Source organism: Siniperca chuatsi, linkage group LG7 (genome assembly GCF_020085105.1).
Source record: "Siniperca chuatsi isolate FFG_IHB_CAS linkage group LG7, ASM2008510v1, whole genome shotgun sequence".
NCBI lineage: Eukaryota > Metazoa > Chordata > Actinopteri > Centrarchiformes > Sinipercidae > Siniperca > Siniperca chuatsi.
In genome coordinates this window covers 8,350,881-8,377,729 of record NC_058048.1, presented here as the reverse complement: position 1 = coordinate 8,377,729, position 26,849 = coordinate 8,350,881, and the positions used below count along the sequence as shown (strand labels likewise).

At 40.2% G+C, this 26,849-nt stretch overlaps 1 protein-coding gene across 5 annotated transcripts in view; it reads left to right on the top strand.

Annotated features, from left to right (window-relative positions):
* Positions 1-26,849, top strand: part of LOC122878537 (limbic system associated membrane protein) — a 455,066-nt gene that overhangs the window by 376,900 nt on the left and 51,317 nt on the right. For all 5 annotated transcript variants that reach the window (XM_044201386.1, XM_044201387.1, XM_044201389.1 and 2 more), the window contains 2 exons: positions 15,434-15,578; positions 16,186-16,273. In XM_044201386.1, the coding sequence (XP_044057321.1) occupies positions 15,434-15,578; positions 16,186-16,273 (233 nt within the window). The remainder of the gene's footprint in view (positions 1-15,433; positions 15,579-16,185; positions 16,274-26,849) is intronic.

Here is a 26,849-nt window from a genome sequence, read left to right as displayed (position 1 = left end):
GTCAATGTAATGTCCTCTGAAGTGATGGAAACACGACACGTGTGTGTGGGCGGGTTTGAGGGTGGCCATGCAGCTGCTACAGTCAGTGGTGTGGGTATGCATGGGTGTTTGTGTGATTTTTTTTTTTTGCATTGAAGCCACACATTTGGGTTGCATGTATGAATGGGCGTGCGTGTGTTGGTTCATGTCTTGAGTGTGTTTGTCAATTTAAAGTATATAATTGTGAGACCCAGTTGCTTCTTGCACTGTGCCCTGGGTGGGTGTAAGGAGACAGGACTTGGCACTGATTCGCTATCTTTCCCCCACAAACCGTTTAGCTTTAAGGACTTTTCCCTCTGACTGAACAAAGTTCTTATGGAAGACGACAAGAGCATGTGGCTGGCACAAAGTGATTTCCCGTTTTACTGTCACTTTAAAGTGATATGCTACATGTCGCACAGTCAATTCCCCACTACCTGTGACAGATAGAAATTGGCCAGGCTGAGGCCCCGCAAAATGGGTTTTCCAGTTGATGTGAGCGAGAGCACCAAAGCAAGTGACTTGGAGGGGAATCGCAATCAGTTGGAGTTTAGATTGCTTCAAACAGTTATGGTGGTCCAGTGGCTTGCTGGTACATACTGTTGGAGTGTGGCGATGCTATCGACAGATGCAGGTGATGTTACAGACCTGGAAAGATAAGTTCATTATCTCCTCGCCGTTCATGATAACCTCTTAAATCCTACATGCTGACACAAACTGTGTGTCTGGAGTTTGACCCTGATAGAGAAGGTAGACTTGTATTTTTACTCCTCATGTATGTTATCATCATCAAATAGTAATGCAGTTTTTGAGTAGGAACTGCTCTGGAAATGGACTGTTATGAAAAATTCTGGTGGTTTAAGAGATGTCCCAGTATCCCAGACTTGACAGATGGTAGCAGGAAATCATTACATTCATATATGTTTTGAAGCTCAAACACAGAACATAAGCAAACATCAGCGCTTTGAAGAAGATCATTTGTTTCTTGCATTTAAACCTGCATGTAATAACTAATTTTTTAAGCAATTTCGGGGGGGGGGGGTATGGTGAACTTGTTAGCAAACAGTTGCTTATTTACATATCCAGCAGTTACTGAGCAACATTATCATTCATTTGGAGTCTTGTTTATGTCCACCTGGCAAATTTTAGTCCAGTATTCACTCATTTTTAGCTCTGTTCTTGCTCAGCTACGTTCGCAAGCTAGTCTCTAACTGTGTCTGTCTGCTGTTTGGTGCTGAGCAGGTAGTGTACAGTGGATTTTTAGAGCTTTGCCACCTCACTATGGGTCTCAGAACGGCCCCTGCTCACATCTGTATAGGGTAACTTTGATCAAAAACATACAACCAATAAAACTGCTGGAACAAAATGCATTAATCTTCGTAAAATGGTCAGGAGTAATGCAATTGTCAGTAACTAAGACGCATTGTTTACAGGTTTGGTAAACCATGCCCTTGGCAATAACTGTGGATCAGCAGCAACTATTCATTGTGTTTATTGGTGATTTCTAGATGCAGCACTGTTGCATTAAGTAGTACTATGTGAAAAGACAAACAGTGTGTGGCATTTTGTTTTAATGTTCTAAAAAACCCTCCTAAGCCTTGTTTGTGCCAGAGGCTAATTTCTACCCGCACAGATTCGGAGTTTCACAACAATGGCATAGTTCCTTTTGTTATTAAACCTCCACTGTGATGAAATTACAGTCTTCTGCTTGTTTATTTTCAAATGTCAGCTGAGTATTTTAGCATGATTTTTTCTCTCTCTGTCTCTCTCATAGATAGATATGGGCAGATGAAGGCAAAAAGTAGGGATGATTTCAAGAAAAACACATTCTTCTGCCTCCTGTTTCCTCTCATCCCTTTTCCCTGTCAGGGTTTCTTGGTATTATCTGCTGGAACAGTTGCTCTGAGGAACAAGACAAACTCTCCCCCTCCCTCTTTCCATCTCTGCCACTGTCCCCCCTTTCTCATTGCCCCGCACACAAGAGAAAGCAATTAAAAGGGAATCTGCTAGATTGTCTGTGTTTATGCCATCTCAGAGAAGGTTCCCGGGCTGTTATGATAATAACGCATTGCTGGATCATTACCCAGAATCTTCGTTTTGCTCTTGCCTATCTCTCAGTGTGCAGATGAGGCCTTCTAAATGGTGGCACACGTGGTGCCACACATGACAGGGCTCGAGAGCATGAGGCCTTTTATTCTCGACCACAGTTACTGTGCAAGTTATAAATCTTCACTGTCTTCTCTTTTGTTTCTCTCCTTTTCTCTCTTTCTCTCTCTCTTCCTGCTCTCCTTTTGTTAGAAACTTTCACGACCGAGTTTTGAGAATAGGCTTCAGTTGTGGACAGAATGCTATCCATCATTAATTTTGACTGTTGAAAAGCAGTGTATTGACATACTGTTACTTCACATGCTTTTAAATGAACAGAACTACATTATGGTGCCCAAATGCCAATTATTAAGTACAAATCACGCAATCACATACTGTATGCACTTCCCCTGCTGTTGGTGCATAAAATGGTACATCGAGTATGACCATTAGGTTAATATTTGAATGTCAGAGCCCCAATATTAAATTATACATGCCTTTGCAGTTATTACATTATTTTCCAATACATGAGTGAAATGTTTTTATCAGTCTCAAAATAAATTGTTATACAAGGTATCTTTCTCTGTGATTTGAGCTTTGATGCATTAGTGTGTTTACAGTAGGTGACAAGCTGCTAAAAAAAACAAGCTTCTCACGTTTGTTTATCTCTTAGGCCTCTGCTATGCAATTAAACAGTAATTTAGGTCAAAGATAAGATAATGATTTATTTGCATTTATTTATGAGTCCCCTACTGAGTCTAAATTATGGTCTTAAAATATCATTATTTTGTGGCAATGAGTTTTATAGCAGAGCCTAATAGCACTTCTGGGGCTGTGCTTTGCTGCATGAATAACTTAATGAATGAATCAATGAATCAATGGATTTACACTTTATTATCATCATGCATTGTGATGCAGATGAGCTCACAGTCTAAAAGCCTGAAATGTACTGTACCAGCCTTCCTGTTATGAAAGATTGTGTTAGAGCACTGTGGACACTGAGATCAACATCTACATGTCAAAGTCCATTAGGCTCACTGTTTCCTTGTTCTTTGATCAGTAGACAGATGCCAACTCAGCATAAAGTGAGTAATTAACGATCATTTTAAGAAAACTGCTCAGAACTGAGAGAGTCAAGAGCTTTTGCACTTAAGCCTTGTGCGGCATGCAGTGTTTCTTAACACTGGTTAGCCTTGTACAGGCTCAGGGGACCACTTGAAGCAAAGAGTTATCCTCGGTGCTAAGTACTATGAAAGACCTTTCTAACAGCACTGGGATTCATGCTGAGTTCATGTAGCACAATCTGAAATCTGTTAAGAACTAATGATGATTATACCCCTTGGAAAGGGAAAAAAAATAGAACTATGTTGGCAATGTGACATGTTCTATTGTTGCCATGGCTACATCATCAGTTGATGTTGTAGTCGAACAACAGGTCCTCTCTTCTTTCAGACAAGCAATTTTGTGTGAAGGACGCAACCAAATAAGCAAAGCAGATATGTGGCTGTGTTTTATATGTGAATACTGGAGTCATTAGAGCTTATGTTTACCAACAAATCTCTCTTCAGAAAGCAGAGCAAAGATTGCATTCACAGCTCCATAGTGTGTTCAAACTTCTCCCAGCCATCAACACATGCAGGTGCTCAGAAGTGTGTTAAGATATTCTATTTATATTCATATTCTAGGATACATGTATCAACTAAATCTAGATATTCAAAATAATACATTTAAAGGCTCTGAAAACTTATGTTCTCATTCAGCTTCTTCCCATGAGTTATGGGGTCTCACATGAACACAGTCTTTATTTAACGTTAGGGATTTCCATATTTCTGTTTTTCTCTATGCTCTTCTCGCTGGTTTGGGAAAAAGGTCATGTAACATACCTGACATCACCCTGCACCAATCAGAATCAAATCTGATCAAACCACACCCTCACAGTACTGATGATGAATCACTTGATCTTTGAACATGATCTTTTTGACCTTCTCATTCGACATGACACCTGTCAGTCATGTATTTGATATGTTGACTCCCGTACCACTGCTGGCTAACCTTTAGTCCACCCTCAAGACTAAATGCTGTACATTGTAAATGCAGCACCAAATGGCATCCCTGACAACCCACTTAATAAGGCCGGGTTTTTGAAAATTAGCCCTCAAGGGAGAAATGCTGATTACAATGTGGCAAGGGGGTAAAAAAGCCAATTTTCAATGATGATGAAACAACCTGCGCCCCAAACTTTGATTCACACCATAATTATTTAAGACACATCTTCAATTCAAAGTGTTACCTTTGAAATAAAAAAAGACTGTGAGGAAGGAAAGGTAGCAAAGCTCTTGGCTTATATTTGTGTGATTTTCTGGGCTTTTATAAAGCTGTACTAGATGCGAGTGGAATCTATGTTGTTTAGATGTAGTATAGTCTTGGTTCTACTTTGTACATTATCAGAAGCTTTCCCAAGAAACATAAATAGTGTGCTGGGCCACCAAATTCAAATAAGCCTATTTCATTTCAGACAGAATTTATGATGCTGCATTTCATTTCACAGCCTAAATAGAGGCAGCCAGGTCTGGAGTATTTTAGCACTTATAAAAGTGTCTTTTTTTCCTCTTGCCTCTGCTCTCCCTCAGTGGCACGGCATCATCAACTGATTCACCTCTTTCTGCCCATAATGCACCAAAGCAGAACACAGTGATGGATCGCATAAGAGGTAAATATGGAGAGCGGAGAAATGAGGTAGTAGTTCCACGGTGTCACACAGACAAGGCCTTATGTGACATCCTGTAATAATACAGTAAGAGCAGGTTGTGTGTTAAGAAGGGAATGCAGAGTAAAGACAGTGATTGGGTGGGAAAGGTTGACACTCTGCAGCCAGTAATTGTAGAGTAATGAGTATAATTTGCAGCTGTAAGAGGCATGTAGCTTACATTAGCAATAATATCTCTCTCCCCTATACTTACACACTTTCATCAGCACAAGACAAAGGCAAAAACACAGATACATGGATATACTGATGCAACACAATACAAGCTGATGAAACAACCCTTCTCAGGTACAATTTCAGCAAAAGAAATATATTTTAAGCTTCACAGAGGTACAGTAGTATTTTGTTTTAGTGTTATTTTGTCCATCCTCTACATGCACTGACTGACAATTATGCTGCAGTCAGAGGAAAAGGAGAATGAGTAAAGAATGGGAAGGTGAGAGGTAAAGAATAAGAAGATGAATGGAGAGAAAGGATGGGGCAAGAATGAATGAGGAAGACAGAGAGGGAAGACAAAAAGACAAGAGAAGATACGAAACAGCAAAAAGAGAGGGAAGGAGAACGAGAGTGACAAACAGGGAAGATATGACAGAGGGAGGAAGCACAGTGCATCTCCTGTAATTTAATAGCAGCATCCTGCCCTTGCCATAGATCCTCCTGCCTACGTTTCAATGAGGTACCATCTGTCATGGGCTCGTTACATCCAACCACTTCTCCCTAACACTCCAACCCTGCTTAAAAACGACAGTTAGATGTTGGTTTCCACTGGTGCATGTTTTGCGCTTGCCCTCTTCTACTGGCCCCAACAGTTGCTGTGGAGATTCAAAATCACTCCACGGCAGACCCTAGCACAACATTTATTTGGAATGGCTTCAGAAACTTGTGTGAAAAACACGACACACACACAAATTTAACTGTTGTGGCACGTGCAACGCCTTAGAGGTGAAATCACACCTGTGCCGAGCAAATTTGAATCAAGCAGACCTGCAAATTCCTGAGTTGTTTGTAATCATTTTTGATTAATAATTTCCCCCCGCTAGGTCTGCTGGCCAAGTCTCAAAACAATCCTGCCCCGATTAATGACTTGCTCTAAGCACTGATGCATGCCAACCAAGATGGAGGGGCTTCATGATGGGAGAATTATATGAGGATGTGTGGCTGCCTGGGGGCTTTGAAGCAGAGATGATAAATTAACTGAGCAACAAATATTATACAAGTCTATTCTGATGCTTTTACGTCACTAGAGATTTCCCTACAGGGATTGGCTCCAGGGTTTGACTTAAAGGTGGGGTATGCAATTCTAATCCAATACATGTCTTTTTGTCAGATTCAACGAAAATCTCCTCAAGGTCACACAACACTATTCCAGCCATGATTTGTGTGTCAGGTAACATTAAATGACTTGCCCACGGACATTCAGCTTACTTTCTAGTTTGCCAAGATATGCTGATGTTAGCTATAGTAGCTGCAGAGTTGTGAGTATCGCTGTCTGGAGCTGGTGTGCTGGCTCTGGGAAACCGTCTCGTCCTCTCTGGCTGTTAGCTTCGCAGCAGCAACTGTAGGTCAGTTTGCTAACCCCACAACCTAGCTAACGTTAGTTATATTACTTGCTGTGTTGTTGTTCGTTCTATATCATGGTATTGGATTTCTCCAGAATCGCATACCCCATCCAAGGCAGGGAATAATGAGTGCACTACTTCCTCTTTGTATGTGGGTCTTAGGCACAGAAAGACAGAGAGACACTGGACCACTTTTCAAGCTGGGCCTCTCCATGGTGTCTGCGGGGCCCACAGGATTGGGCTCTTCCTGTTGATAACAGCTTTGTTTAAAATCACTATTAATGAAAGGAGACAGTTTATCAACCTCTATACCCTCATCATTCCTCTGTTTAAATGCCTCATTAAACCTGCAAAGGAAATTTCACAAACAAGCTTCGAACACTTTGCACCAGACTTCTGAAATCACAACAATTAATGTGGCCTGTTTGCCACCGGTGTTAACACCTTTACGAAGGCATAATGAAGATTTTACCTGCTGTTTGTCAATTAACACAACACACACTGTGACACACACAGAAGCGCACATGCATGTGCAGGTACAATACATTATCTTTTCATATTTGTTCACATGTTTCTGTGATTCCACATAACATAACAGCCCAGTTCTTACTTACTTACTTACTTACTTACTTACCACATTCATGTTAAAGTGTAAATTGGATTGTCATTGGCAGGAAGGGAAATCTTGCTATGGTTTCCTTTTACTGTCAAATATAGAAAAGTGGAAGGTGAATTCTATTGCAAAACAGCATTGCACCAGGTATTTCAATAAATGCTTTGTTCTGCTAAGCCTGGTCCTAGGGGATAAACTTAGACCTTACCGGAAATACATTTAACCTGCCACACAGAGAATATCTGGGGCAAGAAACTGCTTTGAGGGCTGTAAAGGAATGACCTAACTTTGATTTAGTATGCAGCTTTAGCTTTGCTTCTATCCCATAGCTTATGTTTCCTCTCTCTTTTTGCTCTGTATCGCTTTCTTCTGTGGCACGTCTTTTCTTTCTCTGGCTGTCTGTTGGTCTGATTGGCAATCTCTCTGTCTCTCTTCCTCCGTCTGTTGTGCCCCCTGCCACATGCATATCGACAACAAAGTCACAGAACTTACTGGCTAGCCTTGCCCACCAGGCTGGAATGAGGCAGATTTCGATCCAGCCAGTGTGCCAGTTTCGCCTTTAATCTTTATTGATTGCTGAAACAATTTGTTTGACTCTTGGAGAAAAGATTTCAGATTCTCTCTGTATGGCAGGTAGGGTATTTGCTGCAACACACAGAAATCCGCACTAACACAGATACACCTTAGTGACACAGGTTGCCCAGTCAAGATGAGGAGAAAAGGGAGAAAAGGAAAAAAGAGGGGAATGATATGGAGGCAGAAGTTTGAAGAGGGTGGAGGGCAGAACAAGACAGACACACTACAAAGAGAAAATGGAGGGAAAAAAGTGTTTTGTTAAGGGGTGAGAGGTGTCAGAGAGGCAAAAAAGGAGAGAAAAGATGAGGTGAGATGAGGAGAACTGGGTATTGATGGGGATAGCGGGTGGTGGGGCTGTTCTGTCAGTCTTGGCACATCGTTCCTCTCATTACAGTTTCACTCCCTGGCTTCAGCCTGCTCTTTGGTCCTCCCCCACGGCTAGCCCTGGAGCAGGGATCCTTCAGCCCAGCCCTCCTGTCAACACAAGCCCAGCTCAGCAGCTCTGGCCCAGGCATCTGTCAGCCCACACAGTCCCCTGTCAGCCATAGCCTATTGGCCAGTCCATATTGGCACAGCACAGCGGGGCAGAAAAAGAATATAATATCGCACAGCAGAGCATCCATCAACAAAGCTCAGGGTAAAACAGCACAGGACAGCAACCTAGGCATCCATCACAAGCAGAACCTGTGTAAACCCAGCCCTGGTGTCTGAAGGGACTGATAAACAACAACGCCACTTTGTAAAATCCAGTAAAAAAAAAGGTGGATTTAACAAGACTTTTTGTTTACAAGCATCAACAAATATTTGCTAGCATTTACAAGCTTTTTTATGTTAGCAGAGACTATATTCTGCAGAGGATTATGGGCTTGGAGAGGATTCTGCAGAGGACTGCAAACATGGAGATGCTGTTGTGATTAAAAAGGGCTGATTCTTTGCCAAATATTCAAATAAATAAAGTCACGCTGGCTAAATAACACAGCTGAGATACTGCATCATTGTGAGGGCTGCAGCCAGTTAATGGGATGGATTTTCATTAGAAATCGTTCAACCGTGGCTCGCTGTTCCAAGCAAATAGGGTTCCCTGCAAGCAACTTGTTGAATGTGCCTCAGATTAGGCGAGCCGTAGACAGCCAAGCTCTTATTTCTCATTCTGGTCCAGCAGAGCCCCGGCACAGCCCAAGAAACCCGGCCCTACCTAGACACACCTTGACAGCTACTCTGCTAGAAGAAAGCAAGAGCTACAGGCAGACAACTACTCTGACAAGTGATAGGAAGTTCTCTGTTTCCCAGGCAGTCGCTCATTAGTGAGAACAGGAAATAGCCACTACTGAGCATGCTCTACACTCTGCACCAAGGGTTGTCAGGACCCTCTAGAGGAGTGAGCAGTTCGAGGGAAGACAGACAAAGCGGAGGGCAAGAGGTAGCAGAGAAACCCGATCTGTAGCATAGATCAATGAATAGCTCCTTTGATTACTATTTCATACTGTCCACTTCTGCTGTAGAGTGTTGATGAGAGATGAGAGGGGAGAAGGAACTTTCAAAGAAGAGTAAGGATGGCCAGGATGAGAGGCAGACAGGGTGAGAAAACGAGGATAGGGAGAAGAAGAGAAGTGAAGGTGTGATAAGGCAGGGGGGCGAGATGAGAGGGAAAGAGATGAGGTATGGTAAGATGAGAGCGTTTGGAGCAGAGGAATATGGCTCTGATTGAAGTCTGAGTGTGGCAGCATGTACACCACCATGTGTTGTTTATTTATTTATCTATTTCTTTGACCCATATGGAGCAGCATATGGTGACCGCTAACTGAAATCAGGTAATACAATTAGGAACATTTGAATGATTAATAGTCCCAGCCACCTGTATTTATCCAAGAGCTCGCATGATGCTTTGGAGGAGCCACACTCACAGTATGAGTGCTATCCACAGATTAAACTGCTTGTCGCACTTACACCGAGGGTATAATTGGGTGCATCCTGTTACAACAAATGTTTGCTCTTTTATTTCACTATATTTCCTCCTTCCCTCATGACCTGGAAACCTATGTTGGTGGAAATCATATTAAGCTGTTTTGATATTACCTTCAAAGTACCTATGGCACTCCTTTCAGGATTTTATTTTATTTCACCATGGCCAGGAAGTTCAAATCAAAAAACATGTTTAACAAAATGAACAAATCACAGAATACAACTGCATTTCATAGAACAACAAAAAAACATTTATTTACTCTAGTGGTGGACATCATGTTGTCAGTGCCTATTTTTTTGTTTTGGACACATTGGAATGGTGTGGTGTGGCTCTATGGTTATCAGTGTCAACCTGTTGGTCGTCCTGACTGAAATATCTCAACAACTCGTGGATGGATTGACATGAAATTTGGTGACTACATCTAGCACCACCTACAGGTCAAAGTCCAGGGAAATATTTTTGTATCTACCAGGTGGATTGACGCAATTTTGTACTGACATTCATGGTGCCCAGAGGATGAATCCTTATGACTTTAGTGATCCCCTTACTTTTCATCTAGGGCCATCCTGAGGATGATATTTGTGGTTTTGAGTGAAATCCCTCAACAACTGAATGGATGGATGGATTGTCACGAAATTTGTCACACACATACATGTCCCCCTCAGGATGGTTTTGAATAACTTAATTTCCAATCTAGCACCATCATCAGGTCAAAATTTAAATGTGTCCACTACTTTGGTTTATGACCAAATACCTTCAAAACTAATGACAATTATCAGCCTCAGCTGTACAGTTGTAGAAAATGTTACCATGCTTACACACAAAATCTAATTTTCATGTTTATATAATCTTCACAGCTGTTTCTTTTGACTTCATTGCTTTAGAGGTATCAGAGAGTTTTATTTTCAATTTTTCTGTGATGAATTCTATCACAATGGCTCCTTTCAATTACCCACTTTCCACACAAGTTAATCTAAACTCTAATCCACTTGAGGAGTTTAAAGCCTTTAACATTTACATATTAATTGCATGATAAATCTCTGTTTACAATTGGCTTAGTAACAACTCTGCAGTCTCTGAACTGTGTTTCTAGCGATCACAAATCATCCGTCAGGCTGCATCAGAGCTCCGACAGAAAACCTAAAATCTGCATTTGCCCTTGACATAGCAGAAATCAACAGCTTGCCACATCAGTTGTTCATTGGACAGTAGTCTCTGTTCAATCTGTAAACAGTCAATAGTAATAAAAGGCTCAATTAGTGTGTAGTGAGAATTTCAGCACACAGATTTTAACACACTAGTTTTTTTTTTATTTCCTAGTAGAGGAGTGTAGTTTTTCAAAATAAAAACTCTCAAGAATCAGTTTTTGCAGTTTTCTACATCAATCAAAATACTTCGTCTAGATTTACCACCAATAGCTAGTAGGTTGAAGTAGTAGTAGGTGTGTTGGAGTGATCCAAGATGGCTGCTTGGATCCCAAATGGTGGCTATTGCTGAGGCCTCATGTTGTCATACAAAGAAATTTAATTCAAAATGACAAGCAAAATAAATTTTACTCAAAATGGTGGCCAGGCCATGTATGTTAGAGTCTGGCTCTGTTAAAGTCAAATTGGAGTGGATGTGTGAACTGTCTAGGATAAATGGTGCCAGGGTAAAAGAGACTTAGTTAGCATGCAAAGACTGTCTGTGTGAAGCATAACATTAACTATCATCAACTTAGCATGTGGCTACTAAAAGACTGTGAACAGTGAAAACACATCACAACAATATAACTCAATGAACCAAATCAATACATATACCTTCACAAAAGTAACACAGTCCTGTGCATAGCCAAGTACACTGTTAAGCTATGTGAAGCTGTGTAATGCCCAGTTATAGGTTCAGTGGTTACGTTACCAGTCTGCAAAGGAAGAAAGGTTGCTTTGAACGTGCTGCTGTTATTATCTGGCGGTTCCGTTGGATGAGCCAGGCAGGGGAGAATGTTGGTTCCGAGTGAAGAAAACCGTGCTGTGCAGTCCGTTGTGCAGATGGAGGAACCGATCGCGCCTTCTGTGCTTCTCCTAAAAGTCAGTTCTTAAAGTTAGCTGGCAGACTGTATGTGGCAGCTGTCAGCGCTAACTATTGTTGCAGGAATCTTACACAGGCACAGTTGTCTTATACAGTGCTTACAAGATCACGATTCAGGTTCAATAACAACATGCAGTTTAATGTAATCTAAGTTTTTGAAAGAAACAACTGAAGGAAACCAGAGTCACGATTCTGTTCACGTCTCCTCCTTCTGTCTTTCACTTTCCTGCTTTTGTTTTTTCACCTCCTCCCGTTTACTTCACAGTAGGAGACAACTAGTAATAAGGGAGGAGAGGAAGCGAGCTCAGTGAAAACACGCAACATGCTACCATTCAGTCATCCAGGGCAGTTTATTGCTTCACTGCAAACACTTTAATGCTGTTTAACTTGTCACTGTGTGTCTATATCTTTCACTAATATAGAGCATTATCAGCTGTTGAATGGTCATTAGATTAGGTCACAGCTTTAGAACATCTACACAAATAGAAAGCAATGTCCCTAGTTTAAAAACAAACCTATCATACATTTATAATCATGAAGAATGTGACAATATTATTACTTTTTTTGTATATTAGATTGCTCTTATAGTAAAGAAAATGTGCAGTTGATCAAAAGGAAATACCAGTTGGAAGGGAAAATATAGCACACAAGAAAATATATCAGCAATTCTATACAGTAGATTTATATAATTGCATGATAAATGAACATCACATCTTAGTAGCTGATGCTGACCTCTTTTTCTCCCACACTACAACATTGTCACAGACTGTACTGTATGTGGTATGTTCTGCATCTGCCTGTTTCAATGCTACACTGGAGCTACCAGCCCGTTCTCATTCCCAAGGCGTCTAATACTGAATCTTGCGTTGGTGACATCATTTCGAGCCCGAGTCTGCGCAGTAGTGATCAAGGTTTGAGTCCTGCCCATACACCCAGCCAACTCAATCGCGAGCAGAGCTCAGCTGTCAATCATGATGTGAAACCCCCTTTTTATAGCATCAAGTAACTAATTTGAACCAAACTTATCAGAAAAATTAACACTTGAACATCAGCGTGATAAGAACTACCTAAAATGACAGAAACCATCTTTGGGCAAAATTTATTTGACGTGTACTTTGATTTTTTAGTTTGGCTCATGTCCCATCCGCTGACATGGAGGGGGCAGGGTTCATGACCTTTACTGCATCCAGCCACCAAGTCGCTTACACTTAGGAGACCGGGGTTTGTGTCCCGTGTGAAACCAAAAGTTAACGTTGACTTTAAAGTTTTAAGTTTTAAGTTACATTACATGGCACGTGAAGTATGTGACTTCCTGCTGCCTAACCAAGTTTTTTTTCCCCTAAACCTAACCACACTTTCAAGTGATGTTACATCATTTCTGATTTGATAATTTCTGAAGGTCCTACTAACGCCAAAGGGAACCTTGGCTGCGTTTCATTAGTCGTTCAACATGCCCTGGAATCAATGCCACCATCATAAGTGTCGTTCCATTTGTCTGAAAAACTGAAGTGAACTTGGTGATATCGACCCTCGGAGGGCTGAGGGAGCGAGTCAACAATGATGGTCACTCAGAGGTGTATATCACCCACAATGCATTGCAGTTTTGCATTTGGTGCAAGAAAATACATCCATGATTAGTAATGTACATAAAACTCCTGTTGCCTGGTCAGCAGAAAATCTCAATAATAGCTTTATATTTTACTGAAAAAACTAATTGCTGTTCAATTTACTTGGATTGTTGTACTGTTCAGCTTAATGTGTGATTTCTTTATTCCCAACATTATCTGTAAACATATGGACAAATTCCTGTTTTGCTAGATATCAAAAACCCATAGCAATAATAGTTATGATAATCATGATACAGATCACAAAGAAATTTCTAAATCAGAAACTCATACAGCTAACTACAAAGCTCCTACATATTGCAATTATCTGCAGAAGATGCGTTCGCCCCATTGAAATTGAGTCTGCAGGTATTTCTAAGCAGTATAGCCCTAAGCCTACAACTGGTGGTCGATCCATAATAGTTTGGGCTGAAAATGTACAAGGGCAGGTGGGTTCTATTTAAATCCCCTGCTCCTCCCCCACCCACTTTCCCTCTGTTCGCCAAGTGGCCTCCGTGCATCGTATGCTGTTACGTAATACCAAGGGCTGAGGGGAAGTAAATGGGGGGAAGCGGAACTATTAATGAAACGCAGCCATTGTGCGTGTTTATACGACGCCAAGGGGCATGACAAAACATCGGAATTTGACGCCCCGAGAATGAGAATGTGTTGGAGCTACAGCACAGTATACTGTATCAGAATTCTGGTCAATGAAATATTTTGTGCACATTTCCATTGAATTCTAATTAATGGTTTTTTTTTGTATCTTTGAAAGCACAGAGGTCTTGACTAGAATATAACATTAAATTCTGAGGGTTTGAACATGTAGTAACTTGAATCACGCACTGCAGGGGCCCATCATTCATGGATGATTTGCAGAGGTTAAAGCTCAAAACGCATATTAAATCTGAGTCATAAAATGATCTATATTGTATGGATTTAAATTATGTGGCTTAGGCTCCATTTTAGTGCTCCAGATGTTTCCTCTAGAGTTGTTCATATAGCTCTGTCTGAATTAGTTTAGGATGCTTTTGACTAGAGTCTATTAATTAGAGCCCTGAAGATATTTGAAACAAAACGGGATAAACATGTTCACTTCAGAGTGAGGAAAGTAGTAGGTAGATGTCAAAGCGAGTCAGTCAACACAGTGAGTTATCTGAGGTCCACACAAAAGGAAGGAACATCAACAAGGATTCAAGCTGTGAGTACAAGCCTTCAACAAATCTGACATCCAGCTCCCACTGGGTAACAGGCCAGGGTGACTGCACCACCACTTTTGTGCATTACCCGGGGGCACCTGCCAAACACTGCCTCACTCTACTGCCTCGCTAATCTACTCTCTTGTAGCCCAACACACTGCACAGTGTGCACAGCCAAGGCTCGGGGAGTCGTCTGGAATTTGCATGTGAGGCGCATCCACTGTCTGCTTGCATTACGGCTGATATCCATTCTCATTGATTCCGACGTCTTCTCACATTTACATTTATTCATTAGGTAGATGCTCGGCTCGCATCCCTCCCGTGCGAGATGTCTTAGCTCGAGCTTACTTGGTGTAATGCTCTGATAGAAGAAGTAAACAAGAGGATACCGGTGTCCTTTCTCATCCACAGGAATAGGCTCACTGTTAAAGGAGATGTATTTATCAGAGAGAGGGAGGGAGGGCAGATTTAAAGAAAGAGACTGAGATGGAGAGATGGGGGTAAAGGGAGACAGGGAGACAGAATGAGTGGGAGGGGTGAATTAAAGATGGGGAAGAGAAAGAGATGCTCCTCAACTCTGGATTTTCTTTCAATACCTCAGGATAAGCGGAGTGCTGACTTGTCTGATTAGGGTAACTAACTCTGCCATTCTGGTCAGCAGTATCAAACACAACACTGTTGAACTGTGTTGCAATATACCCAGCTTGGCCCATTTCAACAAAAGATTGTGCTTTTAAACCCTTACACGTCTGAGTCACACACAGCCCGCCTACCCTGTGGGATTGTATAATTGCTGTTATTTGTTTGTTTCCTTTCTACAAAACGCCACATTTTCTTTCTCCTAATAAGATTACATATCATGAAATGAAATAAGTTACATGCCCTTTCTTTTCACACCTTTTTGCACTGCATCCCCTAATGAGCAACCAAGCCTTCCATTTCTATTTCCTTCTTCTCACCTCTCTCGCTCTTTTTGTGCCCACAGGTGTTATGTTGATGATAAAGTGTCCAAGGTGGCCTGGCTCAATCGATCCAACATCATCTTTGCCGGCCAGGACAAGTGGTCCCTGGACCCCAGAGTAGATCTGGTCACTAAAGGACAGCTGGAGTACAGCCTGCGCATACAAAAGGTAAAACTGACCAGTAGAAACTGGACTGGACTGTACTACAATCCTTATAAATTTGATTTATCATGAGCCATAACTTAATTTAACACGTATTAAAGACAAAGTGCAAGTTTCCATCATATAGGTTTTCTTCAAACTACAAAAAAATAGGGTCTCTGGAGTTTTAACTCTCGAATAATGCATGAAGGGAGGTCTGCTAATATGTTGATCATGTTTCTTCAGAGACCTACTTTAATGAGTTGAGTGAACTCTCAGCAGCACATTCATTCAACTCAAATCATTTCAATTCAAAAGACTTCAAGTCAGACAAACTCAGGTATAAGTTCTGAAGTTGTCTGAAAATAAAAACTTTTAAATTGAACAAAATTGAAATTGATCAAACGTATGCATTTACATTAAGTGAATTAGAAAAACGTATTAGTTGATTCCACTTAATTACCGTATGATGTTTTTTTAATGTCGTTTAAGAATCACAAATATTTACTTATTGTATAATTATTATCATTAAAATGAAATGATATAGCACTATATCTGAAAAAAGGCAACAAAGAAACATGGAAATTCAGCATTTAAACTAATATATAACAATATTCTATTTTATTGTGTGTAGGTGGACGTGTATGACGAGGGGTCATACACCTGCTCCATTCAGACTAAGCAGCAGCCCAAGACCTCACAGGTCTACCTCATTGTACAAGGTAAGCAGCACCTAACTAAACACCAGTAGCAAAGATAAACATATAACACTCCACCTATCCATGTCAGCTGGAAAGATATAAACTTGGAAATTGAGTCAATAAAACACATTATATGCTGAACAGAACAGCTGCCAATGTTAAACCACAAATTACCTTTATTATATGTTTATTCATTTTAAATTACATTTCAAATGTCTCGCGAGTCGGATACGACATTGTCCAACAGCACACAAGCAGCAGTCATCAGTGTCACAACAAGTCCTCATACCTAAACAGAATAGGTCGTTAGCCAATGACTCCCAAAACGACATATATGACGGTTGGAGAGTACCAGCAACAGGCGTTCCGGACCTTCGTCGTCATGGTAACACTAAACACGTGGTTAACGTTATGAAACGGTTGCAGTTTGGAAAGGTTTAGGCACCAAAACTACTTGGTTAGGTTGAGGAAAAGATCACGGTTTGGGTTAAAATAAGTAAGTTATGTTAGTAAGTCACAGCCCACACTCGTAGTACATTTTTAAATTGCGTAAAAAGAAGTGCATGGACAAATTACACTTTGGACAGAGCAGAAATATTTTTTGTTTCATATTACATCATACCAATTACATTGAAATATACTGTATGTGTCTGTATGGAGTTGTGTAATTATTTATTAATCATACTATTTCATTAGTAGGGTGTTATTTTTGTTATACAACTAGGACAGTTATTCTTGACACATACCAGTTATTAACCATCACTATGTATTGCAGATGAAGAATCTTGCATATTTATTTCTTGCAACAAATAAAAAAGTTACTTAGGCAGTGACCAGCACAAGAAGAGCCTTTTGGGAGCCGAAAGAGCCGGCTCTCGAAAAGGAACGAAGCCAAAAGATCTGGCTCCCTTCAAGCCGTAATTCCCGTCACTACTTTATACTACCTCAAGTTGAGAAGTCAGATGCTCCCGTCATAATTACACAGCCACCAGAGGTCACTGCCAACAATAAACGTAAATAAAGGTTGTGATAAGCTGCTTGCAGCTTGACGACCTATATGGCCATATTTTGTGGGAGGACAGGCTCCAGTGTCAACACCACTCTATTATTAAATGTTGAAATGTGTCCCTCAAAGGTGTCTGCGAGGAAAATATAAGAATATGTATTGTCAGGAAAAACAGCTAAATGTCACAAACGCCCGCCTAGAGCAACAGAATTTCTTCTTCCAGTTCAAATGAATCTTAAGTACACTTGAAAAGCCTTCAGCAGTAGTTTTCCATTTCAAAGGATAGGAAGTTATTTCTACTGAATAGAGACAGCAGGAAAGTTAAGAGCAAGAGATAATCATGAGGAGAGCGAGAGAAAGAAGGTGCTGCAGGATTTGATCCAAGGCTGGAGGGTGTACATTTTGTTTTACCAAAATGTCTTCCAAAAGTTATGTTTTGGGTTTTAAGGTTGTAGCTCCTGAGATGAAAGAGAAAGCAATGCTATAACAGCATCAAATTGTTGAACCTGAGAGGGCTGACAAAAAGGTGTATTCATTGATGCACAGTCATGTTCAGTTTTCAGCCTTTTGTTTTGGAATTCTGCATGTTGTTCCCTGTGAAGTCAAATCTGCAGTCAACAGTCACCCCAGTTAACCAGTTTCACAACTAATTTTAAGCATTTCAAAAATTGAGTACTTATCTTACCACAAAGTATCTTATAATAATTATTTGGACGACACACAAATTTACATAGGTATTACAAGGTAGGCTATTACCAAGCAGCTATGGTGCATTGAACAAATCAGTGGCTGGATGTGCTAAAAGTCCCTCAAGTCAAACAAAGATAAAAAAGAAGTTATTGTTTTTGGTGCCAAAGAAGAATGATTAAAACTCAATGCTTTGCTTGAATCCATAATGCTAAATAATTATGTATACAGATTTAAATATTACATCCACATTCAGACAATCAGAAAATCTTCCTGCTATCGCCTTAGAAATATAGCAAGAATTAAAGGACCAAGACCAAGAAAGTGAAACACATCACTCTCGTTCTCAGATCTTTACACTGGCTTCCTGTGTGTGCAAATATTGATTTTAAAATACTTCTATTGGTTTACAAAGTACTGAATGGTTTTGGGCCAAAATACATTTCCGATCTACTGCTACTTTATGAACCATCCAGACCTCTCAGATCATCTGGGACAGGTCTGCTTACTGTCCCCATAGTCAAAACCAAACGTGGAGAAGCAGCATTCAGTTTTCATGCGCCACATATTAGATCAAATTACAATGAAAAATTGAGATCTGTTCCAACTCTGAATTCTTTTAAATCAAGGTTAAAACATTTCTGTGTTCTATTGCTTGACTTATGCCATTTTCATGCCTGTAAGATAAAAATGTATCTGGAACCAGTAGCCCTTTAGCTTAGCTTAGCACAACCACAACTTGACATGTTTACACAAATTAAACAAATGAGATATTACGCGTTGATGAGTGAGCTTTAGAGGTGCTGGTAGGCGGCAGTCCTTCTATTTCCAGTCTTCCAGTCTTTATGCTAAGCTAAGCTAACTAGCTGCTGGCTCCAGCTCCATATTTATGAGTATAGACTATAGCCTGTAGGTATATAATACATGACATACATTAACCTGTCACATGTCATTTCACTGTCCTTACTCTTTCCTGCCTATTAACTATACACTGTCTAATGAAGAGAAAATGGACAAAATAATCAAAAGCAACCTTATCAAAAACCATATTCCGATCTTCTCACCTCGCCACTTTACAGCAGCTGTAGGCTTTTTGACTGCTTTTTCTAACTGTCATAATTCTCGGCCCTTTAAGTTCTTCTTTAATCCTCTGAAATGTTTCTGAATTGCTAGTAACCTCTCGGGACCATGAAAGAATAAGAGCAATAAAAACATTGAGCTGTGCATCAAGGCTAAAATAAAAGAGAGTTCATTATCCATCAAAATGCCATTGCCAAGTCTCTGTAGTCTCGTTTTCCAAAGCCACAGTTAGTTGACAGAAATTGCTCTTAACCTGTCAGAAACAGGCTGCCTGACAGACACGAGTGCAATACCTGAGTGCTCAAAAATAAGATCTCTTATAGTTTGTTTGTTTGTTTGTTTGTTTGTTTGAATGTTCATGAGGGTGTTTGTTCTTTTGCCTTCAGCTATGAATGCCTCAACTGTCATCTGCCCATTATCCCAAGAGAACATACTATGTACAGTGACAAATCTAATGTTGCGGCTCAAAACATTTCACCGTAGCTTAATGTTTCATCAATCAGAGTTTGTTTTTGTTTTAACTGCCCTTTCCATTTTAAAACTACTGACTGTCTGATGTGAAACCTGACCCCAGATAAATACTACAGGCTGTCAGTGGAGGAAATGCACCACAGTGCAATTTCACTGCACACAATAAAGAACTTCTCATCCAGCTATGAACTGAATATATCATCCATTAATAGTATTTTTAAAGGTCAATATGTGAAGTGATGCTCCTCTTTCTTGGATCCATGGTAGCAAATTGCCTCTCCTTCCCAGAATCCATTGTGTCCGATTATTCAGCGCTTGATCGTTGGAATGTCCTGCGTCGACTTCCAGAGTTTCTGTCGGCGGCCTCGTTTATCACAGCTAATGCGACAGTTATAGCCAAACATTGATTCTGTTGCTTTCTTACCCAGCTATTTTGTCCTCTGCTCTGCCTCTCAAAGTCCCATTCAATTTTGCTGCCATTGTTATGCTCATCTGTTGTATTTCCTCGCTATGTGGGCGTAATCTCCTTGAGGTTCAGTTCAGCATCTTTCATCTAAATTGCAGTGCAGTGCTGAAGGCGTAGGTTTCTGGCAATTATGTTGAATGTGTTACTGTGAACAAATACTGTGAAGTTTTTATTTACTTTTAAACTGTGGTCAAATAATGAACACAGATGTGAGGAAACTACTGAATGTGGAATACTCATTCAATAACAAGAGTGCAGTAAGTAAAATAAGTAAAATGCAGCTTCATGAGCAATCCACCACTTATTTAACTTCAACTTCTGCTCTGGTCTAGTTATCCAATCATTCTTCTACTCTGTATGTAGGTTTAAGTCTTTCACTAAGGGATGATAAGAATGTGTCTTTGTGTGTGGCTCTACTATACCATCATGTGCAGCAACCTAAACCAACCCCCGCAAAACCCAATCAACTCTGCGGGATAATAATTCACCCTGCCTTCATCTTTTAATGGGTATGAAAATGTTCCAAACATCAGACATTGCCCCCGGTTGCAGACCCAAGAGCAGGTTCACATAACCAAAGCTGACAATTTTCTGCTAGCAGGGACAGGGACGTAATTGGAAAACAAATGATCAGACAAAGTAAATTTGCGGTGGATGAAAAAGTGGCGAACTCGCAGTGTTCAGGCGAGTGGTACCAAGCAGCAGGGTCACTGCACATGACAAGAATCCCAACTTAAGGGCAGACTTTCCACCCCAATCCAATTGGATTTTCATGAAACACAGACATAGAAGTTTAGCCGATGGGCAAGCCCAGGCCAGTGTTGTGATGATTTGAAGGTTTGGCTTTGATGTTTAGGTAGTGAAGAGGTGTTTATGCATGTGGAAATGTAAGTATGAGTGTGTGTGTGTGTGTGTGTGTGTGTGTACATGCAGGCATACCTGCATACGTCTATGTCAGTGGGTATGGCTTTTTTCTGTGTTGTTTTAATAGTGGTTAGGTTCGGACCATTGTTTGATTTATGGTCTCAGTTGAAAAATGTTCTTCTCTCTTAATCAGTAAACCTATCCATTTCACACTTCCCATAGCCTATATATATATATATATATATATATATATATATATATTATATATATATATATATATATATATATATATATAGTAGAATAATGTACACTTATATATACACGCTTTGAACTTGAACCAAATATCACCCCATTAAAATTCTAACTGGGCTGCATTGATGGGATTTTTGGAGTTTGCATAAAGTTCAAGATAAATATTCCACCATTTGATCAAGTTGAAAAAAATGTATACTCTGTAGACGCTGCATCTGACAGCAATCCCAGTGAGGGGGAACAGTCTGTGCTTTCATGCTGATATCCACAGTGTTAAATCTCGTCTGTAGCCCATATAAACTGCTTGGCTGTCATAAATTATACTGTTCTACTCCTAAAGGACAGATGGCAGGAGTACATTTCTCCTAATGTAAAAGAAAAATATTTGATTATTAAATATGTATTAATAATTATTAATAATTATTATTTAAAAGTTTAATAGCTTATTCCTTTTGTAACTCATGTCATACAGAATGAGCTAAAGCTTTCTTGAATCCATTTGCGTAGAACTAATGTAACTTGGGGACATCCAGTGATCTGCAATAATTGTGGACATAATTGTTTTCTGTGTGTATTTTTAAACGTTATTCTATCAGGCCAGTCACTTAAAGAACTAATTCTTACTTACAGGCATAGCCTAGCCATTGCTCAACATTATGGGAAAACAACTAAACAACTAACGTCATTACAATGAACAGTGGGCAGTGAAAAAATTAGATAGGAGCAAGAGAGAGACACAGTGGCAAGCAGGAAACAACACTATAAAAACTGCAGAAATCATGTAAGAATAGACATGTGAGAGGATCAGTGTGTGCTGATAAGAAACTATTGTGTAAGTGAGAATGACCATGTCCTGTAAAACTATTCATTGTGTATTCAATTGCTAGGTGTAACATTATTGTAGTTCATACCATAGCAATCACTGTGTGTACTGTAACACAGATGCATCAGGACAGATGACATCATCAGATCTCCCATGTCTGTGATTGGAGAATAATATACTGTATTTTGGTGAAGACAAAGATCCTCAGATTAAAATAATCCCTGGTAAATAGTCCTGAACTCTGCATGCAATTTATTTTTCTTGTTCCTGAGGATGAACAATTTCTGTCTTCCTCTGTCATGAAAAACAGAAGAAGAATTGAAATAGATAAAGACAATGCCATTTTGGTCGTGGATTAATGTGGCTACAGCTTTTTAGCCTTCAGAACAGCATCAGATAGCATCTTTGTGCTGTTTACCTTATACCAAAATATGAGGTGCTGGTCTACATTGTCATAAATGTCACTCTATGGATGGCAATGTCGGTTGGTCGGCCTGTCATTCAGTTGGTCAGTCCATCACTTTGGTCCAGGCTGAAATATCTCACAAACGTTTGGATGGATTGCCATGAAATTTGTTGCAGACATTCATGGTCCCCATAGCATGAACTTGTCTTGACTTTTCATCTAGTGCCACTTGCAGGTCAAAGACCAGTGAAATATCTCAACAGCTATTGGATAGATTGCCATGAATGTTTGTACAGATATTTATGGTTGCCAGAGCATGAATTCCACTGACTTTGGTGATCTCCTGAGTTTTCCTCTAGCACCAACATGAGGTCCACATTTTTTATTTTTAGTGAAATGTTTCCATCACTATTGACTGCCAGCCATCCCACTGGATGGATTGCCATGAAATGTGGCTCAACTGTTCATGTTCTCCACAGGATGAATTGTGATAACTTTGGTGATCGCCTGCCTTTTTTCTCCAGTACCATCATCAGGTTAAAATGATCACTTATCAGTTAAAATATCTCAACATGTACTAGATGGATTGGCACAACATTTTGTACAGACTAGTGACTAGTGATTCTTTGACTTTTCCTCTAGCCCCATCATCAGGTCAAAACTGTGACTGGTTCAATACTTGGGTTAGATACCTGCAAAACCGATGACATTCCCATCAGCCTCAGCGGTACTTTGTGTTTAGTGCTAATTGGCAAATGTTAGCATGCTAATATACTGAACTAAGATGTAGAACATGATAAACATTATACCCGCTGAACATCAGCATTTCAGCATTGTAATTGTGAACATGTTAGCATGGTGATGTTAGTATGTAGCTTAAAGTACAGCCTCACAGAGCTGCTAGCATGGCAAATCTCACTTCTATGTTATTTTGTGAAATTAGGGTGGGAGTGCATTTTATCAAATTTAATGAGGAGGTGCAGTAAAATATTGGTAATGATAGGGAGGGTCTCGCTTAACAAAAAAACTCATGACACATAAGCCCAAATATAGCCCCAATCCCCACTCCAGTAATTTTCATACAGTCCTTTGCAACCATATCCACAGCAGTAGTATTTCAGCAAATTCAGCAAATCTCAGCATGCTATGCAAATGTGTTTTATAAAATGCAGAGGCTGGGGAGTGATTCATTCATCTCATGAGGTCCTCTTATAATACTCATCCAACAGGAGTGGAACTTTTAGTTCATTTAGCCCTTACTGTAACTGAAAATCTGCCTGCAGACTGTTGACCCCAATCAGAAATATTACAGCTTGTTGAACTCTGATTTCCACTAGTGTATCCAAGAGTCAGTGTTCATTTGATGTGACTATTTCACCAGTTAGGAAAATATTAGTAACCACAGTTAGTGAGAGATTCAGCTTTCAGCGTACAGGGTCTCAAATCACTGGTCTAATCACTAGACACGAGTCAGTCAAAAGTCATTCTGTTGAATTATGCATCCCAAGCTGAAGGAGCCAAAACAGCTGGATGGATTTTAACATGCACTGTCCTGCTGCTGGTGATTATACAAGGAATGCATGTGTGGCCGTGTGTGTGTGCATGCATGTCTCTCTCTGTGTGCAGTAGCTTGTGCTGCCGATCAAATAAGAGTGTGTGTTGGTTGTTTGCCAGATGCCGTGAGTTCTTTGAAGCCTGCCAATAGTATTGATCTCTTGTTAGTCTCCAATTGCAATTGGCTGTTTCCTCTTTTTCCTGTTTTTTTTCTCTACTTACTGTTCATTCCAGTGATGACAGTGCTTGATCAGCTGATTCAAATCAGCACTGATCTGATACTGTCGCTTTTGAATTCAAGTCAGCACTTTAATATGCATTGACCTTTCTGAAATGATTTAAGTAGCCTTGTTAATATTAACATTGTAACATATCTCAATCAAACGATTCCTTTTTTAAACTTCCTTCTAACATTACTCTAGTTTTAGAATGCAGTGTAACACAGATTAAATAACAAGTCACATTCACTGGACTGTATATTCTTGCTTATTTTTCAATACAACATAATAAGTCTTATTTCTGTTGGGTTTATGACCAGAACCAGTCTGGCTAGGCAATCTGGATTAGCTCTTAAATCTACAAGTTATCACCCGAACCTTCCTTGCGTGCAGCTTTCCCTCCAAGACAGATGGCATTATCCATTCATAAATGTCACAGAAACAGGGTGACTATAAAGTAGAAGACAAAGTGAATAGTCCCGTAAGCAGCTGTTCCCTGGCTTCTGTGACCCCATTTCAATATGTTGTGTCCATTGAGAAGTGACACATGTTAATGTACTGCAGACACTTCCTTTGGAGCATGGAGAATAACAGATTTAATGCAACAACAGGATGTTGTGTGTGTCGTTTTTGCCACGGCATGAAATCAGACAAATACAATCATGGCCTGGTGCAATGTTATAGTTTTATTTAATATTGCTCATAGAAAACCTTTTTTTTTTCAACTTTAGCCACATTCCCCTCCAGCATGTTGGTTGTTTTAACCTTTATTTTGTATCTGTCAAGTGCACTTATGCTTGTTTTTAACAGTATGAGCCTTAACCTTATTACTGACTCTAACTCAGCCACAGGAAACAACCTTTATCCCTACTAGGCATCACTGAATTTCAGACTTAAAGATAGGAAACATCAAATGCCTCTTCTTCCACACTTATCCATCTTTTCTTCCTTTCATTTCTTCCATCGGCCTATCACAATGCTGTGGTATTTAATGAGCAAATCTGCTGAACTCTCTAAAGGCAGCTGTGTCTATCTAAAGAGCACCCTAGCAGAAGGGGGCAGGTGTGCGTGCGTCCACATATGTGTGTCTGTGTGTTTGCGCATATCTTCTACTCTAAAGTCTGTAGAAGAAGGAGGACTGACCTTTTAGCAATTATCATGGGGCATTCAGAACCTTTCAGCGGTGCCTGTGAAGCCATCTATCCACTATCCTCCTCTCCACCTCTTCCCATCTTGACGACTCTTTTCGTTTGCCCCTGCACACCCCTCCCTCACACTTCTGCATCTAGGACCACTCCTTACCTGCTCTGTTATTAAGGTGTTTTGTCACTTCCTCTCACACTAACCATGGGGTTATACAGACAGGAGGGGAGATAAAAAGACAGAGGGAATGCGGAGGGAAGTGTGAATTAGGTACGGCTATCATTAATTCTAGATATTGGCAGTCTGTCTGGCTCTACTGCTAGAACACCATGATCACACCCACATACACATTTTTGCTTGTATTGCCGCCAGCCATGGAGTTCAGACTACATTTTATTTGCTGGATGATCCCTCCTTACCTGTCTGGGAAAAAAAGCATGTTAAGGGAGATCAGTGAAGTTTCCATTTACCAAAGGAAAAATAACAAACACATCAACAAAATTTCTTCCTCGATAAGCGCCATCCAGCAGCCGTTTGCAGCCTCTCATTGAAGGCAAAGCTATTGCTTGTTAAGAGCTTTCCAGCAGCCAAGGAGCATGGTGGAACATGGCACTTGAAGCCTTATATACAATTTAGTTTCTGTCCAATGTTCAAGTGTTTACTGTATGCACCACCCTTGATGCCACCAACACTGCAATTTGCAATATATCAATACCAAGACAGTGATGTACTTTGGTTAAGGGTGTTTATCTGTCTAGTTAGACACATGGTCCAAGCTCAGAGGAAAATATAATACAGATAAGTGTGTTACAATTTGATTCAGCTGGATTGGGCATTGCACATTTTGGAGGCTGCTGAGGCAATGCAAAGATTTCAGACAGTGTTGTAAATGGTAGAATCTGACATTTCTTGTATTTTTTAAGGAAGTGGATGGTTCTAAGTAGGAGTGCAATTGGGGAAAGTAACTAGCCAGAGGGTTTTGTAGTACAAACTTAGGAACGATTGGAAATATTGTTTTTTTTTAATGATTTTTTAATAGATTTGGTTCAGATCTGTGGTTGTGTAGCCATATCTCTGACTCTTTATTTTTATTGGTTCCCCACTATGTATCTTTTAATCTTTACAGCCTTAGGTTTAATGTTTTACTGTTTGCTCCAGTAAAACATTTCTGTGGCCATTTGGGGGCAGCAGAACAAGTTGTCAAAGGCTAATGTGTTAGCAAAGAGTTGCCTATGTACACATCCAGCAGACATGAAGCACCATAAGTATTCATTTGGAGTTGCGTTTCTGGCCATCTGACGAATGTGAATCCACTATTCACTCTCCTTTAGCGCTGTTTTTGGTCATTATCAACACCTGAGGGAAATATCTGGCTGTTTAGCTGTTACATGCTAAACTATGTTCACCAGCTAGTAATTAACTTGATATGCTGTGTGGTGCTGGGCAGGTAGCGTATATTGGGTTTTTATAGCTTTTTCACTGAAAACAGCTAAATGCTGTGGCCTAAAACAACTCTGTGGGAGCAGTGAGGCTGTACCAAAACAGTAAAGTTGCTGGCCATAAAAACCAAAACAATGAGGCGAAAGACACTAGAACTCTCCTTAGAGCTGAGGGGAGCTGCAGAGTC